General features: G+C 36.8%; 1 protein-coding gene across 1 annotated transcript in view; it reads left to right on the top strand.

The window, feature by feature from the left end:
- Positions 1-27114, top strand: part of Irak3 (interleukin 1 receptor associated kinase 3) — a 53325-nt gene that overhangs the window by 560 nt on the left and 25651 nt on the right. Inside the window, exons 2-6 of the mRNA XM_026386664.2 lie at positions 14102-14284; positions 18845-18906; positions 19514-19568; positions 21159-21310; positions 26036-26100. Coding sequence (XP_026242449.2) covers positions 14102-14284; positions 18845-18906; positions 19514-19568; positions 21159-21310; positions 26036-26100 — 517 coding nt within the window. The remainder of the gene's footprint in view (positions 1-14101; positions 14285-18844; positions 18907-19513; positions 19569-21158; positions 21311-26035; positions 26101-27114) is intronic.

The raw sequence follows: 27114 nt of genomic DNA, 5'->3' as shown, positions 1-27114 counted from the left end.
CCTGGCTCTTAAACATATCTTGCTTATTTAACAACGTAGTGGAATGAAAGTTTATTCTGAAGAATGACTATTTAGAAAAATTGGTTTCAAAACTCCATTTTATGCAGATTGGAAAGTTGAGCAACTGCCTTTTGGAAGTGTTGAGTGTAATCATCAGAAATAATTTCAGACAAAAATCTTTGTTTTGTACGGTGTTTTGGATTAGATTTGATAGCTCATGCTAAATATGACTATGTCAAAACAGCTTTTCCATTGTCTGAAATAGTAAATTTTCTTACCAAGAATATCAGAAAACCTATGAAGAGGAAGTTTTCTTGGTTTTGGATACACAAAGTGTGTACGTTTTCTGAAACTATAGCACTGGACTTCTAGTTATATAAAAATCATTTGTATATTTTAAGCTCTATAATCTTGAATTATGGCCCTTCAGTAAAAAATCTCAGAAAGGGCACTTGACTCTGATTTATGGAAAGCATAGATTTTCAGCATGTATTTGAGAGACAAGAGCTCTTCTCTACCAAATATGTTTGAGATGTTTTTGAGATAGGACATATATATTTGTACCTATAGATTTCCTACAATCATGGAATTTGTGCAGGAAATATGTTTTAGTTCAGTGCACAAGTAGTGAATAGAGGGCCAGGTAGATATCATAAATGAATGAAGCAGGTTGATGGAGACAGTGAAAATATGAAAACCTAAGTCCCATTAAAAAGGGGCAGTCAGCATTCAGTCCCTGGGCATTGCTACTTTCCAGCAAGTGCAGCTTAATTTGTTGGAGATCTTTCTATTCCACAACACTGAAATCTAGATATTCTTGCTTTAAATAGGTGTCTTATATCCCCTCCCCAGTTGCCCTGAAAGTCTGATGCTGTCACCATCACCAGTGTTTTAACAGGTAAGGACACTGGAGTACAAATTGGTTCTGTAACTTGCCCAAGTTCACACAGCTGCGAGTGGCAGAGCTTGGACTTGAGCCATGACAGTAGATGCAAGGTTTGCACCCTTAACCACAGCAACTCTATACTTCCCCTCTGTGTCCTCTTTTTTTTTTTTTTTTTTTTTTTTTTTTTTGCTGCACCTCACAACCTCCCTAAACCATAGCATTTCTGCCTTCAAAAAAAAAAAAAATTCTGTGAGCTATTTAAATATACAGCCAAGTTTTCCTAGTTGTGGCAATAAATAAAGATGATTCAAGTTAGGACAAGAAAGGGCTATCTCTTCAGAGCAAGCGAAACAGCCACCATTGCTGTTACATTTGACAAAAGGCAAGCAGAAGAGTGGGAAGTTTTCAGGTGTGTCTGACTGCAGACTGGCTAACTCCAGGTGAGCCAGCATCCTCTCTGATTGGGTGTGCATATTTGGCTTTCTCAAATTGGTCTTAAACTGAAAGTAGGAGCAGAAATTAAGCAAGTTGTTAGATACTGATCAAGTCCTGGCAGTTTGGGGCCAAATTGCTAATTGTTTGGCTCCCTAGACTCATTACTACAGATAGTAGTCTTGGACTGGTTACTGTAGCTAGAAGGCTAGCTTCTTGAGCTTGAGTTGATACTCATTATAGGCCAGAGTTTTATCTTTACATATAGTCTGGTCATTGTCCCTTTGATTCTCTAGGGGAGGGATCTAAAATATTTGCTCTTTGATATTCCAGCTATAATTCACTGTCAGGGAGTTATGCGTATTGACTGCCTGAATCTCCTAGCTGGAAACTGACCAACTGCTTCACAAACTGTTAACTCAGCACTATGGAAGGATGCCCAGTTCAGGGTGTTCGGGGTAACTGAGTTAAATGTGCTGTGTTTCCCTATTGACACAGTGAAGGAAGAAAGTGGCAATGGGATGCAGGAATGGAAAACTTGACCTTTAGGAGGGGAAGGAACAATGATAGAAAATACTGAACCAAAAGGATGTGCTGGGGGTAGTGGGTGTAGCTCAATGGCAGAATGCATGCTCAGCACCGAAGAGGCCCGGTTTCCATCCTCAACGTGAGCGCGTGCACACACACACACACACACACACACACACACACACACACTGCACTTTTATGCTTAGGCCAGGTGAAATTCTGAAGGTATAGAGGGACCCCGATTTTAAATGGAAAACAACAACTGTGATAGTAATAGGTGAAACTCTCTCAAGCTGATCAGGATTCTTGTGATGTGAACATCAGGCTACATTGACAGAGGTGGCTCAGATATGGATGCTTGCAGCCCCCATATTATGATGCAGGATAAGGTAGACCAGTGGCTGACACACTGGAATCACCCCTATCAGCTTTCAAATAGAAAATTGCCCCACCCACTTTTGGAACAGCTAATTCAGTAAGTCTAGGCGGAGTTCCAGCATCTTTTGTTGCATGCCGAGTGAGTATGAATCTGATGCTTGGCCTGGCTTGGGAACCATGGGTGAGGCCAAATTCTCTTCTACTTCACTTAATTCTTTTTATCTTTAAGAATATTCTACACATGACTCTTCACATCATTTTGTCAATTGTTGTTATTAAAAATAGTGTGATCCTGATATAATAACAGGTTGATGTTAATGACTTTATGGCTTTATGATAGGAGCAAGAGCCCTAATTAGAAAATGTTATTTACTTCATAGACTTCATAATAGATATACAGAACCTCTGGTGATAAGAAACTGATGTGACTCCATTTTTGAGAAACCAGCCTCTACCTCAGAGCAAAGCCTGTCCAAGGAAGGGGGCATGACCCTTGTCCTTGGAAAAACCCATAGAGCACTCCTAGACACATACCCACTGAGTTTTTTTATCTACAAATAACAGGAGAGATCTGCATCACCAGGTGTCCCTGACTCAGTTAGGCCAGGTAAGGACCCATAGTAACCCCCTAACAACCACCAATCAGCATGAGACAGGGAAAATACCTGGGATGCCAGATGACCTCCCAGTAGTTTATGGTGGTTGATAACATGTTGGGAAACCATGTAGTTGAGCACGTACTCCCCTCGAGGTTTAAACCAATCAGTTCAAAGAAACCCCCCTCTTGTACTAACCAATCACCCCTACCCAACTTGTTCCCGCCAGTGAATGTGCTAATCAATGTTAAAAGTTGTTGTTTGATTTTCCCGTGTTGTGGAATGATTTGCTGTGTGATGTTGTGACACACAGAGTATTCCTCCAAAATCTATAAATCCTCACTGAACAAAGGACCAGGACTCACTCCGTGGGACCACAGTGTTGGGAACGGTTGTGAGTCCAGGCCTGGGCTTGCAATAAAGACTCTTGTGTGATTGCATCGAATTCGGCTCCTGGAGGTCTATTGGGGTCCCACGAATCTGACATTACAGTAACAACTCCTATTATTACATGACCATACACAGATATTTAGCTTAAATTGGAGCAGCTCACACTATAAAACTTTGTAGCACTTATGATTAAAGGAGATGTCATTTTTTAGATTCTATATATAGGGTGATATTCAATTATCTTCTTCAAAAAGGAAAGAAAACTGTATATTAGATTATATTAATTACTTTAAAACAATCAAAATGTAAAATCATCTTAGAGTACATTTGAACATTGAATAAAATTTTCAAATAATAGCAGTAATAACAATAGCTGCCATCTATGAAATGCTTATTATTTGACAGACACTATTGTAAACTTTTGACATGGATTATTATTTACTTATCACAAAATTCTCTTAGATTCTTTCCCTGTTTTAATTTTATTGATTGGAAAATTGATTATTAGAGAATTTAAGTAACTCACCTTAAGTCACAGTCCACTAAATGCTGGACTAGGATCCTAATCAAATGGTTGGACTTTAGGTCTCTTCCTCCTTTTCCTCCTCCTCCTCCTCCTCCTTTTTAAATTTTTAAATGGTCCTTATTTTTAGAATGGTTTTAAATGTACAGAAAAATTTAGAAGTTGGTATAAAGAGCTCCTATATCTACTCTATATCCTTCCCATATACTCTATACCCAGTTTCTCCTATTATTAACATCTTACATTAGTATAGTATCTTTGTTACAATATTGACACATTATTAATTAAAGTTCACGTTTTATCTGTGCTTCCTTCTTTTTTTACCTAATGTGCTTTCTTTGTTCCAGGATTCCTTCTAGGTTGCCACATTACATTTAGTTGTATCCTTCACCTCCTCTTGACTGTGATGATTTCTGAGACTTTCCTTGTTTTTGATGACCTTGACAGTTTTGAGGAGTACTGTGTGTATTTCAGCTGGGATTTGTCTGATGCTTTTCTCATTAGTAGACAGGTTATGGATTTTGGGGTGAAGACCATAGAGGTAAAGCACCATTTTAATCACATTTTATCATAGATATGTACTGTATATGTGAGTTATCACTGTTAACCAGAGCTGAGGATGTCTGCCAGGTATCTACACGGTAAAATGACTCTGTCCTCCTCTCTCCATGTTGTACTCTTTGGAAGGCAGTCATTGTGTGTAGCTCGTAGCTCTCCCCAACCCCCAAGGAAGAGAGAGATATATTTCCTTCCCTGAAAGTAGAGTAGATCCTGTTTTTTTTTTTTAATACTATACTACTTCTCCCATCTTCCAATGTTCTCTTTAGTTCTCACTTCTACTCTAAGCTCCCATCTCATTGCTCTGTTCCCCTTAATGGTAAAATTCCTCAAAAGGGCTACTTATAGTCCAGTCCCTTTTTTCTTCCTTGAAACTTCACCCATCATGTTTTCGTTCCCCCTCCTCCCCTTGAAACTCCTCCTCACCATGGCTAAACCCAATGGTCATTTCTCAGTATTCTTATTTGATCACTTGGAGCACATTCTTTACTTCTAGAACATTATACTTTCTGATATTCTTCTTACAAATTCTTCTTTGTCTCTTAGAGTGCCCCTGGGCTTAGTCCATGGATCTCTTCTCTTCTGTTTGTTTACTATACCAACTACTTTGAAAATTCCATCTATATGCCAATAATTCCCAAATTTTTAGCCTGGCTCTCTCTCTTTTTTTTTTTTTAATTTTTTTTAATATTTATTTTTTAGTTCTCGGCGGACACAACATCTTTGTTGGTATGTGGTGCTGAGGATCGAACCCGGGCCTCACGCATGGCAGGCGAGCGCGCTACCGCTTGAGCCACATCCCCAGCCCCTGGCTCTCTCTCTTAAATGTCAGTCTTCTTTATCTCTTTGTCTACTTGACAGTATCTCTAACCTAAGAAATGCCCCTCCTCCCAAAGATTTCCCATCTCAGTTAAAGGCAACCATAGTCATTATTACTTAGGTCAAAATATTAGTCTTTTGGGCCCAGTGTGGTGGTGCACACCTGGAATCCCAGCAGCTCGGGAGGCTGAGATAGGAAGATCTTGAGTTCAAAGCCAGCCTCAGCAACTTAGCAAGGCACTTAGCAACTCAGTGAGACCCGTCTCTAAATAAAATATAAAAAAGGGCTGGGAATGTGGTTCAGTGATTGAGCACCCCTGGATTCCATCCTCAGTACCAAAAAAAAAAAAAAAAAGTTAGTCTTTTGGGACTCCTTGCTTTCTTTTACAAACCATATCTTGTCTCTCAGCAGTTGGTGCTATTAACTCTGCCTTTAGGAATTATTCACTAAACTAACCACTCTTATCACTGCCACTTGGTCCAAACCATGAGATCTCACTTGGATTTTTTCAACAGTCTCCTAGCTGCTCTTGAGCTTCTCAAAACTCTTTTCAGTGCAGCCGTCATTGAGCCTGTTAAACAGGTAAAACATATTATATTAGTTCTTTATTCCGAACCTCTGGTAGCTTCCTGACTCACTCAGGGTAAATGCCAAAGTTCTTCACGGCTTCTCTTGCTTCTTTCTCCCTCTTATTTGCTTAACTTTAACACATTAGCCTCTGTTCCTTGAACAAGCAATGGCAGTTTTCCCTGCAGGTAACCTTAAGGCTGGCTTCTTCTCTAGCATCATGTTTTGTGTAACTATTATCTACCCTGACCACTTTAAAAAAGGATACTCTTCCCTACCTTTCCTCTCCTGCTTTAGTTTCCTCTATTATCACTTTTATTTTCTCTCACATACTTCTTGTTTGCTTATTGTCCACCTAAACATAAGTTTCATCAGGTCAGGGACTTTTTTTTTTTTTTTAAATTTCATAGTGACTTTCCTAACATCTGAAATTTACACTTGGCATAGAGTAGACGTTTGGTAAATCTCTGTTTTGAATGAACTAACAAATGAGCAGATGTCTATTAAATGTCTAAAACCTCTTTGGACAGAATCTTAGACAAAGCATGTATTAGATGCAACATTGGGGCTCCTCCTTGTAAGGATTTTCCAGTTTGTAGCAACAGACCTATATACATGTTACAAAGAAGTTAAATAAGGGAAGGATGTATGGGAAAATTGTATTGATCATCATCTGGATATGAAATTCTACAAATTCTGAATTGCACACTGAAGTGCTATTTTTGAGAGTGAACTTTTCTTTTATTGTCTCCCAGAGTATTTATGTTAGGTCCTTAACTGGTTTCTAGTTTTGATAGAACCAGACAGATAGAGACCTGAACAAACATGCATGTTTACTCCCACACCTGGCTATAGAATAAATCTTATTCAGATATGGGTTAAAATGTACACAGAAACTTAAGCCTAGGTATGACTAAGTATTATCTCTTGTAAAATGTATTCACTACAGAGTGTTCATTCTTACAGTCTGGGGTGAGGGATAGAACTAACTTAGATTTTTGAGTCTTATTTTATTTTACTTTTTTGGAATTAAAAATATTTTTAATTTTATAGGTCATTTAAAAAATGCCTAATTTCTTTGTAGACAGATATCTTTCTGTTACCTAAAAACAAACTTTGTAAGATGTTGTCTTAATTTCCCAGGGCTTTTGTCATGTGGTCATATGCAAATACGAAGGTTCCAAATAGGGGTGTGTTGCAATATTCTAAAAAACCCCTTCAGAGACATATTTGCATATGGAGACATGATTTCTGCAACTGAATTCCCCAGTGGTTAGCACTACCTAGACAGTCCTGCACTCTCAAAACAGACTCCAAGGACCTTTGAGCATCTACTAATAATAGCACTTAAGCAATGGTTATCTTCATATAAACTGATTTCTCAACTTAGCAGATCACCTTTTGGGTTTATATTGTACCAAGATGCCTTTCTACAACAGACTTGCCTTCTAAAAAATGCTTTAAAATAATGCTGAGCTACAGCTTCTTTTTCTAATTTATTTTTTCAACTTGGAATACTCTTGACTTTAATAACACTACTAGTCATTGGAAACTTTCCATTTTATTTTTATTTGATTTGTACTGTGCATAAAGAAAGTCCTGTATTCTGAAAGGGAAAAAGCAATGAAGGTTTGGCAAAAGCTAGGGATAGTGGAGAAGGTAATTAACATATCAAGAATTTGTATTCTTGTTGCATCATGTAGGAGCTATTGTTGGGTAGAATTGGATCTAACAGAATTACACATTTTATGAATGCTAGGAACACTCTGTAGTGGAGTGTCTATTCAGAATGCATCGTCCTTAGAGAAAAGCTTTTAAGGCTGCACCATGAATCGCCAGTTAGAGAAAGCATAGTTCATCTCTTGTCCTGATGGCAATCCATACATGTGGGCAGTATTTGTTTTGACAGAGTCCTGATCAGTTTCTCACTGAGAACTATTGTTAGAAAAATGCCTTTGCCTAATCCAGCTTTGCAGGTTCAGACTGCTTTGGTCAGCATTAGGAAACTAAAAGCCCTAGCTCATTTGGCATCTGTTCATTCATATTGCAGTTGAATCTCAGGAATGTGCTTAATAGAGAACATCTTACACTAGCAGTTCCTCAGTCACATATAGGGTTGGGAGACCACAAGGTTATGACCCACTGCACTTTTAAAAGGAACAGTTACAAACTAACTAAGAAAAAGAAATATTGGAAGTGGAATTATGCAGGAAAATGGACTCCCTCTGGAATTTAGAGCATTAAATCTAGATTCCCCTAATAGTTATAAACTTTTCCTATTGTGAGAATTATGTGAATATAAAATTACACGTTTTTTGGGGGAGGTGGGTAAGGGGGATTGAACAGGGACACTGTACCACTGAGCCACATCCCCAGCCCTATTTTGTATTTTATTTAGAAACAGGGTCTCACTGAGTTGCCTAGTGCCTCACTTTTGCTGAGGTTGGCTTTGAACTCGAGATCCTCCTATCTCAGCCTCCCAAGCCACTGGGATTACAGATGTGTGCCACTGCACCCGGCAATGTTTTTACCTTTTATAGGTAAATATTGTATATGAGATTCCTGTGACTATTGCCACTGATGGATCTTTCAAAAAAAAAAAAAAGTGAAACTGCTATCACTTTTCAGAAATCTGAGATTGGTCCCATTGTTTTTAGAATGAAGTTTAAGTTTTTGTGCAAAAACCAGGTCCTCCGTCTGTCATTCAGCAAATATGTACTGATCATCTAGGTGCTAAGCATGTTCCTGGATATACAAAAGCAACATGGAGACTTCATGGGGCTTGTTCTCTTTAATATGAACCTCTGCTCAGGGCGCAGTGCTCAGCTCTGCCCTCTCATGCCCTCTTCATTGTTTTTGAAGCAGTTCTCCATCTAAATCACCTCCCTTCTTCCCTCAGTCTAGGCAAACCTTGCTCCAGTCTCAGTTGCAAGTCTAGCTGAAGTCTTGGTCACCCTCCTTTTCCTTCCCTGACTGCAGTTTCCCACAAGAGCATTTTCCCTTTTGGCCCCTGTGAAATCATGTGCCAATATGTCTTTTCTCAGATTGTATAGAAGTATAGAAGTATAAAAGGAACTATTTTATTTATTTTTTAGAAAAATGTAGAAAAAAGGTATAGAAGGAACTATTTTATTTTTAGAAGGCAGAATTTGTTCTGTGGTATGTAAATATTCATCATTATTCATTTATATGGTACATTATGCCTAATATTGGGTAAATATTTGCCACTTAATTTTCTAGTAGAAAAAGCAGAAACCTAAACTTCCCCTTTTCTGGAAGGGAATATTCTTTTGATATTTAGGGTTCTCTTACAGGAATGTGAATTTTGAGAATGCAAAATGATTTGAAGACTAGAAGTGTTTTTTGTTTTTTTGTTTTTTTTTTTTTTGGTGCTGGGAATTGAACCCAGGGCCTCCCACATGCTAAGCATGGGCTCTATCACTGAATCACACCCCAGCCCTAAAGACTGGAGATGTTTTAGTCCATGCTTTTATAACCAGCAGGCCAAGAAAGATAACACAAATTTAGGATATATTGTAGGTGGGAGAGCTTCAAAGAACAGTTACTAATGGGAAGTTTGAGATTGTTCAGTGGGACTATGGTTTGCCTAATGTCTTCCTGTAGGTCCAGGGCCACCACTAAACACCCATGTTCCTGCATGCACACCGAGGCCCACAGCCATGCTCTGTTTTGACTGAATTCTTTTGTTCTTGGGAGATAGGATAGTTTACAGGGCTGAGAGTTATTTGTTGGTTTCCAGATGAAATTCTAAATTCTAGCATACCCTATCAGTCTCTTATGCAGTATTTACACATATTTAAATACTTACACTATTGACATAGTATGAGTTTGCTTTTTGCTGTTGGGAAGTGCACTGGGTCCAGTGCGTCTGTCTCCCATCCAGTGGCCCAGCATTCCAGACTTCTTCCATCATGAGACACCCTCATGTCAGCATGTGCTTTTACTACTACTGCAGCAGGATTGGGAACCTGGTAAATTGTGCCTTGACTCTTCAGTGTTTCTGCTGGAATAGGTGCATTACTAATGTTACAGAGAAGAGAAATGTAGTCCTCCATAATGGGGAAGGGAATTGGAAATATTGGAGAGCATTGGTTATGTCCACCACGTCGATTTTTGGCTCAAAGAACGGGCAGTAGTGGCTTCAAATCCTTAAGAGTTGGTCTCCCTTTAGAAATACTCATTACCTTAAACATGGCTCAATGTCTGTAAAACACTTCTGTAGTGGAACCTTTCCTGGGTCTTTGTCTTAGTTAGGGACCTATCTCCATGCCCCACTGGTGTATGCAATTACTGTACCCTGGCTCATCATAGATAACAGCAAATGTTTGAATACCCCAATCCACAGTATTCTTTCAAGGGTTTCTTGAAATAGCTAGCTAAAGTGTTCATGACAAATGTGTCTCAACCAAAAAGCCAGACCACATATATAAAAAAGAATAGCAGTTATCTCTCATTATCCATAGGGGATTGGTTCTAGGACCTATGGGATTACAAAATCTATAGATCTCAAGTCCCTTATCTAAAATGGGATAGTATTTGCATATAACCTATCCATATCCTCCAACATACTTAAAATCATCTCTAAATTATTTAAAATACCTACATCAATGTAAATGGCCACTGAAATAGTTGTTATACTGTATTGTTTAGGGAATAATGACAAAGAAAAGAAGTCTTTACTTGGTCAGTATAGACAATCTTTTTCTGAATATCTTTGATCCGTAGTTGGTTGAATTTACAGATGCAAACCCAACAGATAGTTAATCTGTATATTAAACAGCATCACACACCAGATCTTACCAATATTTGGCATTTGGATAGTTCTTTGCCTCTTCATGAGATACTGTCTCCACAAAAAAATAAGGAATGAATATAATCTTGCCAGAACTTAAAATAAGGGGGACGAGTAAAGACATTCCATCTCAATAATGTCAGCTATTTCATTGCAGCTAGTTTTTTTTCCCCCTTGTAGCCTAAACATGCATTCGAATTGGAAGTCTCATGTATCCTCCCTGTTTGATATGTGATCACAATAGCTGCCAGTCTCTTTCACTCTATTCTCCTACAAGAAGTGACTGGATTAATTCAAGATGTAACTTTGTATGTATTAGTCAGGATAGACTATGGTGCAATAATAAACAATACCAAAATTTTAGTAGTTTGACATAGTATAAGTTTGCTTTTTGCTGTTGTGAAGAGCACTCAGAGTCTAGTGCATCTGTCCCGCATGTGGTGACCCAGATTCCTAGGCTTCTTTATTCATGAGACAACCCTAGGTCAGCATGTGCTTCTACCATTGCTGTAGCAGGGTTGGGAACCTGGTAAATTGTGCCTTGACTTTTTAGTATTTCTGCTAGAATAGACACATACCTAACCTTACATAGAAGGGAAATGTAATCCTTTGTAATGGGGTGGAGGATTGGAAATATTGGAGAGCATTGGAAATATCTACAATATCAACTTTTGGCTCAAAGAATGGGGTGGGGGGGAGTAGTGGTTTCATATTGTGAACTTTTTCCACTTTCAGGTTTTGTTGAGAGTCCCAGCAAGAACATAAAGTTGAAGTAAATTGAATATTACAGCAAACCAGATAGAACTGAAAATTTGGGGAAAGAGGTTACCATATTAAAGCAGAAAATGCTTGCCTTTCTGTTGTCTTGATTTCAAATACTATAACTTGTATAGCAACTCCTTAACACAAACTTTGGACCCTAAAACAGACTTTAAACAGAAGAAAGTTCCATAAGGCTAATCACTTCCTTAGATCTGAGCATCTGTTTGTCTTTTGAAAGGGCATCAGCCTTTGAAGAACATCATTGGTAGATTGGAGAGTCCTTTAACAAAGTTGATTTATTTGCTGTTTGAGGGTTCTTTCCATATGCACATGTGGCAGGGAGCAAAAGGTACTGAGTCTCCATCACTAATTATTGTGGTACACTGGGATTTCCATGATCAACTTCAGATGATAGTTGAATTGTATCCACAGATCATTATCTGGAATCCTACATTTTTTAGAGTCTCTGGAAGGTAAAGCAATGAGGGAAAACTGCTGTCACCATCACAGACTCAAAAGCACATTGTTAATCTTAGAGCTCAAAATGACTTATATTATTATAGGAACAAGAAAGCTACCTTTCTATCATTTGCCTTCTCTCACCCTCTCTTGCCTACAGTACACTTTAAAATTTGAAAGTTGTGCAGCAAGGTGAAATAAGTTTTCACTTGAAAAATCCTTTTAACTCAGGGTACCATAAAAATCCATACACTTTTAGTATCACTTTAAGGTATTTTTACAAGACCCAAAACAAGCCATATACATGGGTCTTGAGCAGTGAAGAATATCTTTAGTGAAACATTTTCCTGACCCCACCCAGATATTAGTTTTTAATTACTCAAAAATATTCAACAGCAAAACTATGTGGAGCAAGCATTTAAAACACTCTTGCATGAAAACTTCAACAGTTGAAGCTAACTGTATTACCAATAAATAATACCCACCCTGAAAGGGGTGAGGAGGTAAAGAATTAACCTAAATAGTTTTGGAAAATAGCATCATACTGGATTCCTTTAAGCTAAGGACAAAAAGAATTATTACGCTCTAATTTAGTGAACATGTTTCTCATGGGGGTAGGTTTGCAATTCTGAAAGTACTTTATAAAGTGTAGTAGAAGTAAATGAACAAGTAAATATAGCATCAGTGATAAGAGTAGAGTTTCTTATTGCTCAAGAATTAAGTTACTAAGGAGAAATGACTAAAATGTGAACATCTGGGATTGGATTGGAATCAGGGGTACCAGAATAAACTCTTGGTTTGTAATATGTATACATACAGGTAGAGAAATGTGGATGTGTGGACTAGTGTACATCTCTATTTATTAGCTCTGTCTGCTTTGAAAGCCTCCAAGCAATGGAACTGTAGCTACCATGAGCACATTTGGTACCTGCATCTTAGCTTCTAATCACCACTGAAAACTTGGGCAAGTAGTTAATTCCAGTGCTGGGGAAGGGGAAATATAAAATAAGCCTTGAGCATCTTGTAGAGTCAGCAACTAAGAAAGTACTTAAAGATAGGCCTTGTCAGAACATAGGAGCCAACCTAGACAGACAAAGCTAGAACCGCTTCAGCAATAAAATAAATAATCATAGTGTGTCAGTCAGTTTTTTGCCACTGTAACCAAAAATGAAAAATGAATCACTTAGAGGAAGAAAACTTTATTTTGGTTCATGTTTTTTAGAGATTTCAATCCATGGTCAGCTGACTCCATTTCTTTGGGCCTGAGGTAAAGTAGAACATGGTGGGAGGCTGTGGCAGAGGACAGCTGCTCAGCTCACGGCAGCTGGGAAACAGAGAGAGACAGGGAGGAAGAGGCCAAGGAGAAGATGTATTCCCCAAAGGCATACCCCCAGTGATCACTTCCTCCAACCATACCCCACCTGCATACTATTTCCACCTCTTCCTAGAAGTCCATTAATATGATTAATCTACCAAATGGATTAATCCACTGATGAGGTTAGAGCCCTCACGATCCAATCATTTCCTAAAAGCCTCATCTCTGAATATTGCTGGCTTAGGGACTGTGCCTTGAAGTACCTGAGCTTTTGGGGGACATCCCAGATCTAGACCTTGATAACACTGAATTTTAACCATTAGAATAAATACTCATAAATCCATTCTGTTCTACATAAAAGTTGAGTAAATACATGAGAATGAAGGGATACTCTTTATTACAGAAAAGTTACAGTTCATGAACATAGAAGGAAAAAAGACAAAGTAGAAAAATCACCATGAAGCAAATACAACAGTAATAATTCTGATAAACAAAAGTACTGGTGGGTGCAAATATTAGTAGACCAAATCTGCAGCGAAGCAGTGAATTTCCACAATCTCGAAGCATCTTCCCCAATAGAGCTATTAATTATAAATAAAAAGATAGTTCAGTAGTGGAGAAACCCTGCAGACACCACCTTATCCAAATAATCAAGATACACACTAATGGTGATAAGACATCATATCATAACCCCCTGGATGTTACACACTGAGCAGGGCACAGTGTCATTTCACTGTCTGGAAAGATGAGGAGAGACTGAGAAATCACTGCCCACTGGAGGAGACTCAGGAGAATAAATGATTAAATGTAATGTGGGAAACTGGAAAGGATCCAAATCAAAAAAGTACTTAGTGAAACAACGAATAAAAGTAAATAAGACCTGCAGTTTTGTTATTACGACTTCTGATAATTGTATCATGGTTACTACTGTCAATATTAGTGGAAGGTGGGTGAGGAGTACCTGCTAAATTATTCAAAATAATAGTTCAAATTATTCATTGATAAGTAAAATATACGAGTATTTCAATAAAAAAATAAACTGTTCTTTGGTTCTTTCTATTGTACCTTCCATAGCAGAGAGACTTTCTAACAGTTGGCTGGATGTTCGTCATATTGAAAAATACGTAGACCAAGGTAAAAGTGGAACAAGAGAATTGCTGTGGTCCTGGGCACAGAAAAACAAGACCATCGGTGACCTTTTACAAATTCTTCAGGAGATGGGGCATCGTCGAGCGATACATTTAATTACAAATTACGGTAACCACTTTCTTATAATATGGCTCTCAGTCCATCCTATAGGAATTTTAAATTGTAAATAGAAATGTTGTGTTTTTACACACGACATCATGCTGTATGTATGGCAGCGATTCCTTACTTGTCACTTTTGTCTTCAGGGGAACTTGAAGCTTTGTATTTGTATGTGACACTTTTTTTTATTGCATTGCTTATACAACACATTACTTTTTGAGGTTTTAGAGATTTTTTTTAACTTTTACTTACAAACTGCAGGTTTGCAATGTTTTATTTCTATCAGCTAATAGAATCAGCTTTCTTTCCCAAACTCAGAGACTCCTTGAATCATAAATATAATCAGAATTGCAATGTTTAAGTAAAGTATGGGTAATGCTATCCTTTGTTTTGTTTAAGAAATATAATAAGTGTCTCTCTTTCTCCCATATTTTAGTGCAAATAATACCTGCAGAATAAATTTGGAATTTGTCTTTTATATTCACTACTGTTTTTATGTCATAGCTTTTAACTCTGCCTCACTTATCTGTCATTCATTCTATAATTCTCCCCTGTGTGTCCTATTTGTCATGCCTTACAGTCAGAGAAATCCAATAAATAATGCTCATGAAGTTTTCTCCATTTATTCTTTGTCAGTAAATAGTCTCTTAACATCATTTGTTCTGTTTCTTCCACTTGAATTTATTCACTTCAACAATGATTGTGATTGATCTTGGGCCTTTGCATTATAGATTCAAGACTTGTGGGTCCAAAGCGTTTGAATCAACATCTTCATTCTTTGGCTCATTTCATCCAGGCATATTTTCAGTTTTATATAATTGTACACAGGTTCTTTGATCACATACTTAATGTGCATGAGCCTGTCCCTTCTTACACAGAGAAGATTTACACACACAAAGAAGAAATACTGAGAGATCTGTACCAGAAAACTATTGCTTCAGCATGACTTTTATTTAGTAGATATTCATTCCTGGGATATTGGTTCTCAGTAAGCTTCTGCCATGATATTACCTAACTTGGCTAATTCCTTTTACCTTTTCTACGCTATTTCTTCACGTGGTTTAGTAGAGCATAATGCTTTACTCAACGCTGAGCAAGTGGAATGCAGTAAGTCCCTGGGAACTGTAAATACCGTGCCTTTCATTATCTCAGCCTTTTCCAACCACACAAACCACCACATGGTTTGCTGTTCACAGGCTCAACCTAGCACAATTTAATGGGATGCCCAGATTTGTTTTATAATTCTGTTTTCTGGAATAGATTTCATAGTATGTTTTCATTCTCTCTGTTGTTTATTTATGCAGCAGAGAATGATTTAGACTATCCAAAGACAAACATTCCACATTTTTGGTTGACTCCAAGTCTGCTACACATGCAAAGTTGATTTCATTTTTTTTAAATGTGAGATTATCAGACTATAGTGACAATTATTTATTGCTCTACTACAAGAAAATAGATAAGTTTGAGATAAAGAAAAAAGATAGCACTTCACTCTGAGTCTTTTAACAAAGAAAATATAGTATATATGTCATATAAATATAACATATAATATATAATATAACAAAGAAAATGTAATTTATTGAATTGATGCTTTGAATTAAATCATAATATGGAGAAAGTTAATTGGACAGCCTGCTAAGTGAACAGTGATGATTCATTGGGAGCATGTCTGCTGAAAATATGTGTCCTGTGGCAGCTACTAGAGGTTGGAGTTCCTAATGGAAAATACATGAAAAGATTTAGTCTTTCTATGCTGCCAGCATGGACAGATATATCAATTATCCTAATAATGCCTACTTTTCTTTAGGGTATGTTCTATTTGGTGGGATTCTTTTGTTGTTGTTGTTTATTTAGTTTTATTTTTAGAGTAATGTTTGACCTTTTTGTCTTCTACCCTCCAGGATCACTTTGTATGTTTGGATTGTTTTCTGAGTCTTATTGAGAAGTTTCCTCCCTGTTCCTTCAGTTCAGGTTGCTGCCATTAGATGGTTTCTTTGCATCCACATACATTTCCTTAGATCTCAAGACATAACCATAAATTTCAAGGAATTAGAATCTTTACTTATTAGATTTCTGTCCATACATACATGACATATTTTGCGTTTGCATTTCAATGATTGAAAGTTGTTTTTCAGTTTTGACTTGAAATCCACAGCTTTCTACCGATTTCTTAGAAGAACCATTTTGAACCTTCGATTTTATGACAATTAAGTATTATATTTCTTTAAAAAAAGTGGGGGACAATGACTTTTAGTGCCCTTACAGCCTCCATACTTCAAATGCTGTTCTACTTGAAGATGTTTGTCCTTCCTCCTTCTTTTCCTTACTTTTTTTTTTTTGGTCTAGTTGCCCTGGCTAGAATCTTAAGTGTAATATTGAATAGAGGGCTGGGGCTATAGCTCAGTGGTACAGCGCCTGCCTCATACGTGGGTTTGATCCTTAGCACCACATAAAAATAAATAAATAAAGATATTGTGTCCATCTACAACTAAAAAAAATTTAAAAAATATTGAATAGAAGTTGCAAAACTGGACATTATTCCTGTCTTGATCCAGATCTTAAGGGAAAAATATCCAGTCTTTTACCATTGAGTATAATGTTAACTGTATCATAGATGTCCTATATCAAATTGAGGAAATTCCGTTCTATTCCTAGGGATTTTTTTTTTTTTTAATCATGACAGGGTACTGGATTTTATCAAACGCTTTTTCACGGTCTGTTGAGGATAAACATGTGGATTTTTTCCTTTATTCTGTTAACGAGGTGTATTGCATTGATTAATTTTCAGATGTTAAGCAAATCTTAGACTCCTGGGATAAATCCCACTTGGTTAAAATATGTATTCCTTATGTGTTTCTGGATTTGGTTTGATAGTGTTTTGTTGAGGACTTTTGCATTTATATCCAGAAGGGATCTTAGACTGCACTTTTCCTGTGTCTTCATGTAACATTGATATTAGAATAATACTGACTTTATTGAATGATTTGGGAGTTGGTCTATCTTCTTGTATTTTTAAAGAATTTGTGTAAAACTAAAATGTGTGGTAGAATTAACTGGTGAAGTCATCTGAGCCTGAGCTTTTCTTTGTGGAACTTTTAAAAATACTAAGTTGATCTCTTTATCTACTACAGAGACAGATTGTTTATTCCTTCTTGAGTTAGTTTCAGTAGTTCTTGTCTTTTTAGGAATCTGTACATTTAAGTTATCTGATTTTTTGGCATAAGTGTTATTTGTTCATAGTATTCCTTATAATTTTTGTTATTTCAGTAACATCAGTAGTGATATCTCCTCTCTTGTTCTTGATTTTAGTAATTTGAGTATCCGCTCTTTTTTTCCTGGTCAGTCTAGCGAAAGAATAGTCAATTTTGCAGATCTTTTCAAAGAACCAATTTTGGTTTCATTGATTTTTCTCTTTTAAAAATTCTCTTATTTTATTGATTTCCATTCTGATCTTAATTATTTCATTCCTCTGCTTGCATCTGTTTAGGTTACTGTACCTTTTCTAGTTCCTCACTGTGAAATTTAGGCTATTGATTTAAGATATTTCTTCTTTTTTAAGGTAGGCATTTGTAGCTATAAGTTTTGGTATATTGTGTTTTCATTTTCATTTGATGTATTTTATAATTTACTTGTGATTTCTTCTTAGACTCATTGGTTACTTATGAGTTTATTGTTCAATTTCCATGTGTTTGTGAATGTCCTAAATTTTTCTTCTATTTCTTCTACTTCAATTCCCTTGTGGTCAGCAAATGTACTTCATATGATTTCATAACTTCCAGATGTCTCAAGGACACTACATTTGTCCAATATGTGGTTTGTTCTGGAGAATGTTCAGTGTGCATTAGAGGAGTATGTGTGTATTCTATTTTTGGAAAGAATGTTCTATAGAACTCAATTAGGTCTAGTTGATTTATAGTGTAGTTCAAGGAGGTGTGTTATTAATTGACTATGTTTTGGTGCTGGTTTTATAAGCAAAATAATTTTAAAACCACTAGAACACAAGCTAAGCAAAACTAGAAGGTAAAATAAAAATTGTCCAAAGTCTGAATCACAATGTCAGAAATGACAGGAAATTCTGTATTTGGGAAGGGGTAGTGAGTGTTGATGTTTGATAATACACACACACACACACACACACACACACACACTCAACATCATCACAACCAGCTCTACCTTATGACACAAAATAGTACAGAAGATAAACAAACCCAGGAAGATGTAATCTCATAACCGTAAAAATCTAAAATATATGTGCAAAAACCTGGTAACAATTCTACATTTTTTTCCTTTCAATTTTCTACTTTGCACTTTAATATTTTATTATGTCTACCAATGATTTTAAGTAGCTATTCATGTTTTAAGTGAAGAAAGTTAGTTTGTATAATATTTGTTCATTAGAAAGCTATTTCACATTTGTAAATTTACAACCATTACAGTTGAATTAAATTGAACTTTAAAAATGAACATTACTAGCAAAATATTTATTTTCACAGTCTCAGAAAGGGGAATAAAGATCACATTTGGGATCTAAAATTGTTTTGTATCTGGTTCCCTTTATTTCTCTTTCAGGAGCAGGATTGAATTCTTTAGAGCAGAGTCATCAGGAGCATGGATTTCCAAACATATCCAAGGTAGATCACGTGTGCTTAGAAAATGATCCTTGAACTCCATTGTCCATTGAGCAGAAGGAATGAAATTCTCTGGCAGAAAGATGCTGGCTATGCAGGCACTTAACTAAGGCACAGAAATGCCTTAATTCTTTCATTATCCTTTATTGAATTGAAGACACAAGAAATTAGAGATTTATAAATATTTGCAGAATAAGAGCTTTCACCTATCTGTGGTCTGTCAGAGTTGAGATTTAGAACTATGAGTTCTTCATTTGTCTTAACTTTTAACTTTCCTTTTCTAGTTGGTATTTTGTATGTTGCTTTGAGTTTTTATTAGAGCAAATAAGCAGTACTCATTTCTGTAGCATTAGAAGTCATTTAAATAGACTATAACTGACTATGTCATTGATTCTTGAGTTTTTACAGTCAATGTGGAAACTTTAAAAATGTATGGCAATGAATGCTATTGAATAAAGTAAAAATAACTTTGCTTTTATTAGCTTTTTAAAAGTTATATTCCACTCTGTTGCACTGTATAGTTTCCCAGGGAGCTTTGCATTTCTGTTGAGGCTCTGTTTTTTCTAGACTCATGAAATGGAATTACTCTGGTGTGTGTTCTTTCTTTTAGGGAAAAGCAAATGTCACAGTGGATGATGCTTTTATACCTGAACATAATGAAAAAGGTAAAAAACAAAACAAAACAACAATAACAAAACACATACACACAAATAAACAACAACTTTGCTTTATAAAAATCATGCTTTTACATAAATGAGTTTAGAAGAGGAAATGCCTAATAAATACCTTAACTGTTTATATTCAGATTCAGTATAAAACTTTCATAGATATAAAAGTAGTTTCAATTTTGATTGACAAAATTCTCATTGACAAAGTTCTAATCAATGACATTTATTTTAAGAATCCATTTGCTAATAAACAACATAATTGTGGTCTTTCTTTGTTAGTAAAAATTGCCTTTTTTAAGTGCCATAATAAAACACTTAAAAACTTAAGATGAGTTTTACACTGCTTTAGAAATTTTCATAGCAATTGCAAAGATCTTTTGAGGTGATTATAAAGTAATGTTGAAGGTCAGTGTGAAAAATCCAGTTATTTTCTGTATTAACTCTCCTATTTTATTAGTAGGGAGAATAATTTAGTCCTACCTGGGAAGACTACTTAAGCCTGCCTTGCCTGGATCTGATGCTTTTCTGGTTTGAAAGAAAATTAGAATAGTTAAATAAGATTTTAGTTCTTTAATAATAAGCTCTAAATCACCTTTAAATATCTTAGGGAGTATTTTGTAGTAACTGTAGAAATATAGCCAAGATTGGGCTCTGAAAGATTTAGCCAACCTTTCTTTTTTTTTCCTTTTGATTACTTTTAAATGTTTGTTCCCAATCTCTCCTTTGGGTGATTTTTCAAAAAGCTGAAGCATGGGGAGAGCTGAGAAGTGTTAAGGAGTGATATTGACCAAATTATATTGTTATATTATTATATGCACATATCAATATGTAACAATAAATGCCATTGTTATGTATAACTGTGATCCACTAATAAAAAATAAAAACAAACAAACAAACAAACACAGGTGAAGCATCTTTCTGATTTGTTCTGAGAAATAAGTCAGGCATTTAGGGGCTCATGAAAAGTATCTCTATCAGTCATGTTTGAAAATATTGTTTAGTCATATGAGGAGTCCCATTTCCAGAGTTTTTTTTTTGTTGTTGTTGTTCCAGGGATTGAACTCAGGGGCACTAGACCACTGAGCCACATCTCTAGCCCTAGTTTGTGTTTTATTTAGAGACAGGGTCTCACTGAGTTGCTTAGCACCTCGCCATTGCTGAGGCTGGCTTTGAACTTGCGACTCTCCTATCTCAGCCTCCTAAGCTGCAGGGTTACATGTATGTGCCACTGCATCAGCTCATTTCCAGGGTTTTGTTTTTTTTAAAAAATAGGTTTTAGGTTCATAATGGCTCCACACATTGACTTAAGAATAAGGAAACAGAATCTTGGAAAAATTTCCCCAACTAAACTCTTTGGCAGATTTCTTTGGAGAGATGAAAAAACCACAACACCAGGGTTCAGATACCTAAAATGCCATTTGCTTTTTGGAATGATGAGATCCAGACCCAAGTTAATGTAGGCTATAGTTTGAGTTCTTGGGCCTTCTTCTATTGGCCTTCCCCTTGGCTCTTACATGTTTCCAATATGGCAACACTGACTTTCAGAAAAGGTGGCTTATCTTCTCCCTTTCTATTCTCCTTCCTAAGGAATATTGCTTGAATCCTCCATCAGCTTTCAGAACATCATAGACGGAACCAAACATTTCCACAAAGACTTCCTGATTGGAGAAGGGGATATGTTTGAGGTATACAGAGTGGAGATTCAAAATCGAGCATATGCTGTTAAATTATTTAAACAGGTATGGCAAGAATTACTATCACAGAATATTGATTCCATTTATTTTCTCATAATTCATATTAAAATGTGTCATTTTTCATCAACAGTAAAGAAGGTGTATTTGAACATAAAATTTCATAAATGGAAATAAGATTTATGAGCTCAGGTGACTGGAGAAATGACTGAGAAATGAATGCCTGTCTTTTGGGAATGTGGACATTAAATCCTTCACATCCTCAGATATATTGCATGAGAAAAACTTTTCTGAAAAGCCTTGTAGGGCCTCTGGGACTTTGTTCAAGAGGTCAGGTTGTGCCAGTTTGCTTAGGGTGAGCGGCATGCTCTTCAGGCAGCTTTAGTGCCACACGTGAGCATTCAGTGTGACTTTATAAATTGCCTTCTTTTACAGTTCAGGAGGGTGGGAAAGAAGCGGCTTTAAATAGGAGCTACAAACCAATGATCAGAGCAGTTTAGAAGACAGTTGATTGACTGTAACAGCCAGGAAAGCAGAGAGGGAATTGGTAAATCAAACTTGTGCGTCAGTTAGCGACAGCTACCTAGGCAGACACACTAAAGAGCTGACCTTCATTCTCTTCACTGTTGGTCAAGCATCAGGAAACATTTACTAAACTCCATCTTGGCCTGGAAATCTGAGTGTGTAGAGGTGAATAAGGCTTACTAGAATTCTCAAGGTGCTCACAGTATTTTGGGGGGAAATAATCAAGTCAATAAAAGAGTGAAACTGATCGGAAAGAAGTACTTATTTAACAGGGATTTGTACAAAAGATTCTGGGAGCACATAAAAGGTTGCATTTCTTGCCACCCAAAGGAGGGGTGCATCTGGTACCCAGCGGATGATGGGGCCCAGGTGACCACTCAATAAACATTTCTTTAAAATAAATGGAGGCCTGGGGATATAGGTCAGTTGGTAGAGTGCTTGCCTAGCATGCACAAGGCCCTGGGTCAATCCCCAGCACCACATACACACACACACACACAAACACACAAAATTATATAAATATATATAATTTTATTATATAAATATATATATATATATATATATGTAAAAGTGGGTGAAAGGCAATGCTCTTTCAGCTGGATTTTGAGAATGAGTGGAATTTTAGCAAACAGTAAGGAGGGGAAGTATATTCTGGGTGGAATATAGCAGATGCAGAGGTCTAGGGGTACATGTCTGCAAGCATGTATACCTTACATGTGAATAACAATTCATTTGGTGGCATGGAATGTTCGGGTGGCAAGAAAGTGGCAAGAAATGATATGAAAATACGTGAAGCGCATGTGTCACAGGAAAGCAGGGAGCTAAAACTCCAAAACTCGGTTCTTGTGTTCTGATGAAAGAAAATTTAAAGTCAGACACCAAAAGCCATGCAAGAGAACTTTATTATAAGTGAAAGTAGAGTAAAAGCAAAGTGAGGCTTAGGCAGACAGCACTGGAGAGAGAGAGAGAGAGAGAGAGAGAGAGAGAGAGAGAGAGAGAGAGAGAACCATCTCTGAGCAGAGAATGACAAAAGAGACAACACTATCTCCAGATTTATTACTGTTTGATGTTACCAGGAGAATTGGGCACCACCTTCTGTATTCTTTGCCAGTCAGGTGTTCAGTTCCTCCTTCACATCAGGCAGTGGAGTTTTTGACCTTAGTTGGTCCTTTCCGGAGCTGTCATGGTGGCCATCCTATTTAGGGAGGCTTCATCTACGAGTCAGTCCCATGTCAACGTGGGCACTGGGGTCAATAGCTGGTCAAAAGTTACGTTAGTGCATCTGAGCTTCTAAAGGAATCTTCCTTCCTAGACAAATGGAGACACCTATAGCCATAATTCCTAGCTTCACATTAACATCAACGAACACTGTCAAGAGTTAGTCCCATTAATCCTTTTCTTTTGATGTATTTTCCCGTTGGCTCCTTTGCTTTGTTTATTTTTTTTACAAATTAACTACCACCGTTTGCTTTCCTGTCTACTTTGAAAGTAGTTTAAAGAAGACCCTAAGGTAATTTAAAGAACATCTGTGGCCTTGCCATGCACTTCACTGCTCATTGCTGGCTGCTTTTTAACACATGGATTTTTAAGTAGAAGAGTGAAAGACTTAGATTTGTGTTTTGAAATATCACTTTGATTACAGGGTAGGTGATGGATTGTAAGTTAGCCTGGGACCTGGCAAAAGATGGCTATAACTAGACTGAAAGAAGAAAGACCTGGTTGAGGGATATTTTAGGTGTGTAAACTAAGAGATGGACAGCACTTGAACTAGTGTTGCCAGTTTGATTTCATTTTAGAATCACCTAGGGAGCTTTTTAAAAACAAAGCCCCATAGCAAGTGGTTAAGTCAGAATGGATGGTGGCAGGCATTAGTATGTTTTGAAAGGTCCCCAGGTGGTACAAATGTGTAGCTGGTGTTGAGAACCATTGTCATGATCAGGGCTAAGTCAATATGGAAGGTGAGAAGGTATGTGTAAGAGAAGAGGTGAAATGGATCTAGTGACTGGTAGGACTGGGAAGTGGGGGAGCTGGTGGGGTCTGAAATGATTTCTGGTTTGTAGCTTACGTAACAGAGCCTTAAGAAATTATCAACTTTTTTTTTTTTTATTTCTCCACATTGCATCTTGTGCCACTAATGCTATATAGACATCTCAAAATTCCTGTAAACATGAAGAGTCTAATTAAAAAAAAATTCTACTGAAAAAACCATTCAACACATAAAATGTGGTTGCTCTAACTGAAGCCCGTTTATTCATGCCCATGTGTCACTGGCCCTGGCCTCATTTGTGGTTGAGCCCTAGGGCCACCTCCCCAAATGTCCTCTCTAATCTTCTCTCTGCAGCTGCCACCAAATCACACTCCTTTGGGGAGTTTCCTTTCCCTTAGTTTGACTTTAGAATAGGATGTTCTTGCCTGTAGATATTCCATTCATTCTTGTCTCCCAAACAACTATTTTTCCTTCATAGCCTCTTACCGCTCTAGTGTGGTTTGGGTGTGGTTTCCGTTATTTTGTAGTATTGATTTCTTCATTTGCTTCTCCCAGTGGATAAATTGGCTTTTTTTTTGAAGAACTCTTATTGGTCCATGTATCCAGGCCTTATTCCAGGGGCTTTCCATAGTAGTTGCTCAGTAAATGTTTGTTAGATGAACCGAATGAAGCCCATATGTCCTTTTCAAGAATTTAGTTGCTAAACAGTAGGAGTAAGAAGACCTAGATACTGCAAAGGACTGTACAAACTCCTGTGTCCCTGGTCCTACCCTACATTTTAAGGTAGTAAGTGGAAGTATTCTGGGACTTTTGCCCTCTACTTTTATTTCCGCCTGCCTTCTAACCTAAAGTGCAACCAACCAACCAGCCACTCCCCACCCCCTCTCCACACACACACACACTCATATACACTTACCAGGAAAAATGAGAGCACTTAATGAAGCCTTGGCCACAGAATACTTTTTGAAGACATGCAGTTTTGTAACATTGGGACATTGCCTTCAAGAACCTTTCACAGAAGGCCTGAAGTAGGAATTTTATGTATTAGAGCTATGCTTTTAAACTTTCATGTGCACAGTATCACCTATTAGTCATCTTACAGTGCTGATTTTGACTGAGTAGATCCGAGGATGAGTCCAGTATTAGATTCAGTGTTTCTTAACACCCCCCAGTGTAGTTGAAGATTTTTGTGCATAAACCAAACTTGAAGCAGCAAAGTTCGAGTGCTATATTAGCAGAAACACAAAAGTGTTCATTTTTCAGATTAACAAAACTCTGACTTTAGGGAGATTCAGTGAATGAACAGAAAGTCATAAATAGCAATCAGTAGGGATGGGCCCCAAACCAAATCTACTTGACGCTCAGGACGGCTGACATAAAATTTGATAAAGTAGTTCTTAGCAGTGATTTCTTAGCCTAGTTTATTGTTTCTGATTTTACTTGGAAAATAGCTTCCAGAATTTCTGTTGAATTTCTGTTTTTATTTCTGAGGAAAGAACTCTAAAAATTCTTCCCTCTATAGTAGTTTGCAAATGAGAACCTTGAGTTAGTACAACCTAGAAACATACTTAATTTAACTCTTTCATGATAGAGTTTAGGAACCTAGCCACATAACATGTTTGAAGGCATCAACAACAATGTCAGGCATAAAGTAGGTGCTCACTACAAGATTATTGAATTTATTAATTTTTTCAGTATTCATTTATTCACATGTCAGACTCTAGGCTAGCTTCTGAAGCTTGTTTGTAGTAAGAATTCACACTTTGACTTGATTAGTAGGCTCATCTCTTCAAAAGTGTGCAAAGGTAAATGTGAATTGATACATCCAAATGACCAAATTCATAAGTATCAGATTAGTGACCACTTGCAGGATAATACAGATGACATAAATTGAAGTCTTCGTGAGATCAAATGAGAAGTTTCTGTCAGGGGATTTTCCTTGAAGACACATATAATACTTCTGAATTTATTTAAATGTGTGAAAATATGGTTCCAAAGAGTTTGAATATAAAATTTGACAACATGATATATCACATGAAAAACTTAATTCAAGAGTAGCAGCTCTAAATCTGTGTTAGGGTTAATGGATTCTTGAGAATTTGATGAAATCTAAGGATCCTCTCCTCATAAAAAAATCTCCAAATGCATTTATAATAAAAAGCTGATCTAATTTCAGGAAAACTGTAGACTCTGGGTTAAGAGTCCCAGAAATAGAGACCCTTTTCTTAATTTTATTTTTATCTTTTCTATATAATATCTAGGAGAAAAAAATGGAATCTAAGAAACACTGGAAGAGATTTTTATCTGAGCTTGAAGTTTTACTACTGTGAGTATATTTTGTCTGGAATCCCCCCTCTTGTCTGGGGTTCATCTATGTTTCATCTTTGATTCTACAGCACAGCGCATAGCGTCGTTGGCATTTAATTAACGGGGGTTGGATATTCCAACAGTCTGTAGGTTTTCGACATCTGCTTCAGTATATTCCTGAAAGTACATTTAAAAATAGACCATTTACATAATTCACTTGAACATATTTGAACAAGAAACTGTCACAAGAAAGTGGGTTAAATCGTGTGTGACTAACATGCCTGAATAGTAATTCTTCAAACATTAGAACTATATATATGGCACTCTGTTCCCCTTCCTCAGAGACATTGTAGTCTAGAAGCTGTTTGCTCAGTATAACTGTCTTCAGAAAGAGAGTTTTAGACAAAGAAATCAAGGGCTTTTGATGTGCATATTATTTTCTGGGAATTCATTCGTGAATCAAGAATCCTCAGAGACAAATTTAAATGACTTCATTGTCCTCTATATTCATATCTGCAGCTGTGCATCCTCAGTGGAGGCCCCTACCCCTGGAGAGCTCACTCATCACCCTTTATAAACAGAAAAGGCCCTTTTCAGATGTTTTCTGCATAGATATGTAAAGTGAGGGGTAGAAAGGCAGGTGGGGACTAAGATATTGTGCTGAATTCTCTCCCTTTTATACCCAAGACCAGAAATCAAAATATTAGAGGCTAGTCATTAAAACTTGATATCATTTAGTCAATAAAGAACTGAATTCAAAATTGCAATAGTAGGTTTTTACATTGAAGTTTTATTTATTTGCTTATGACAATGATATTCAGACATTTCAAAATTCCAAAAAATACAAAAGAACAATTGAAGATAAGCTTTTCCACCACTACCGGACTGATTTTTTTTCCAAGGTAACAGTGTTATTAGTTTCTTGTGTATGAGAGATATTTTATGCACAGGCAAACACACATTGTGTTTTATTTCCCTTCTTTTACACAAAAGGTAGCATTAGTACATGGTTCATTTTCATGTTCTGTGCTTT

This window comes from Urocitellus parryii, chromosome 5 (assembly GCF_045843805.1).
Source record: "Urocitellus parryii isolate mUroPar1 chromosome 5, mUroPar1.hap1, whole genome shotgun sequence".
In the NCBI taxonomy this organism is placed as follows: Eukaryota; Metazoa; Chordata; class Mammalia; order Rodentia; family Sciuridae; genus Urocitellus; species Urocitellus parryii.
Note: the sequence above shows the minus strand (reverse complement) of the source record. Positions and strands in the feature narration are given on the sequence as shown.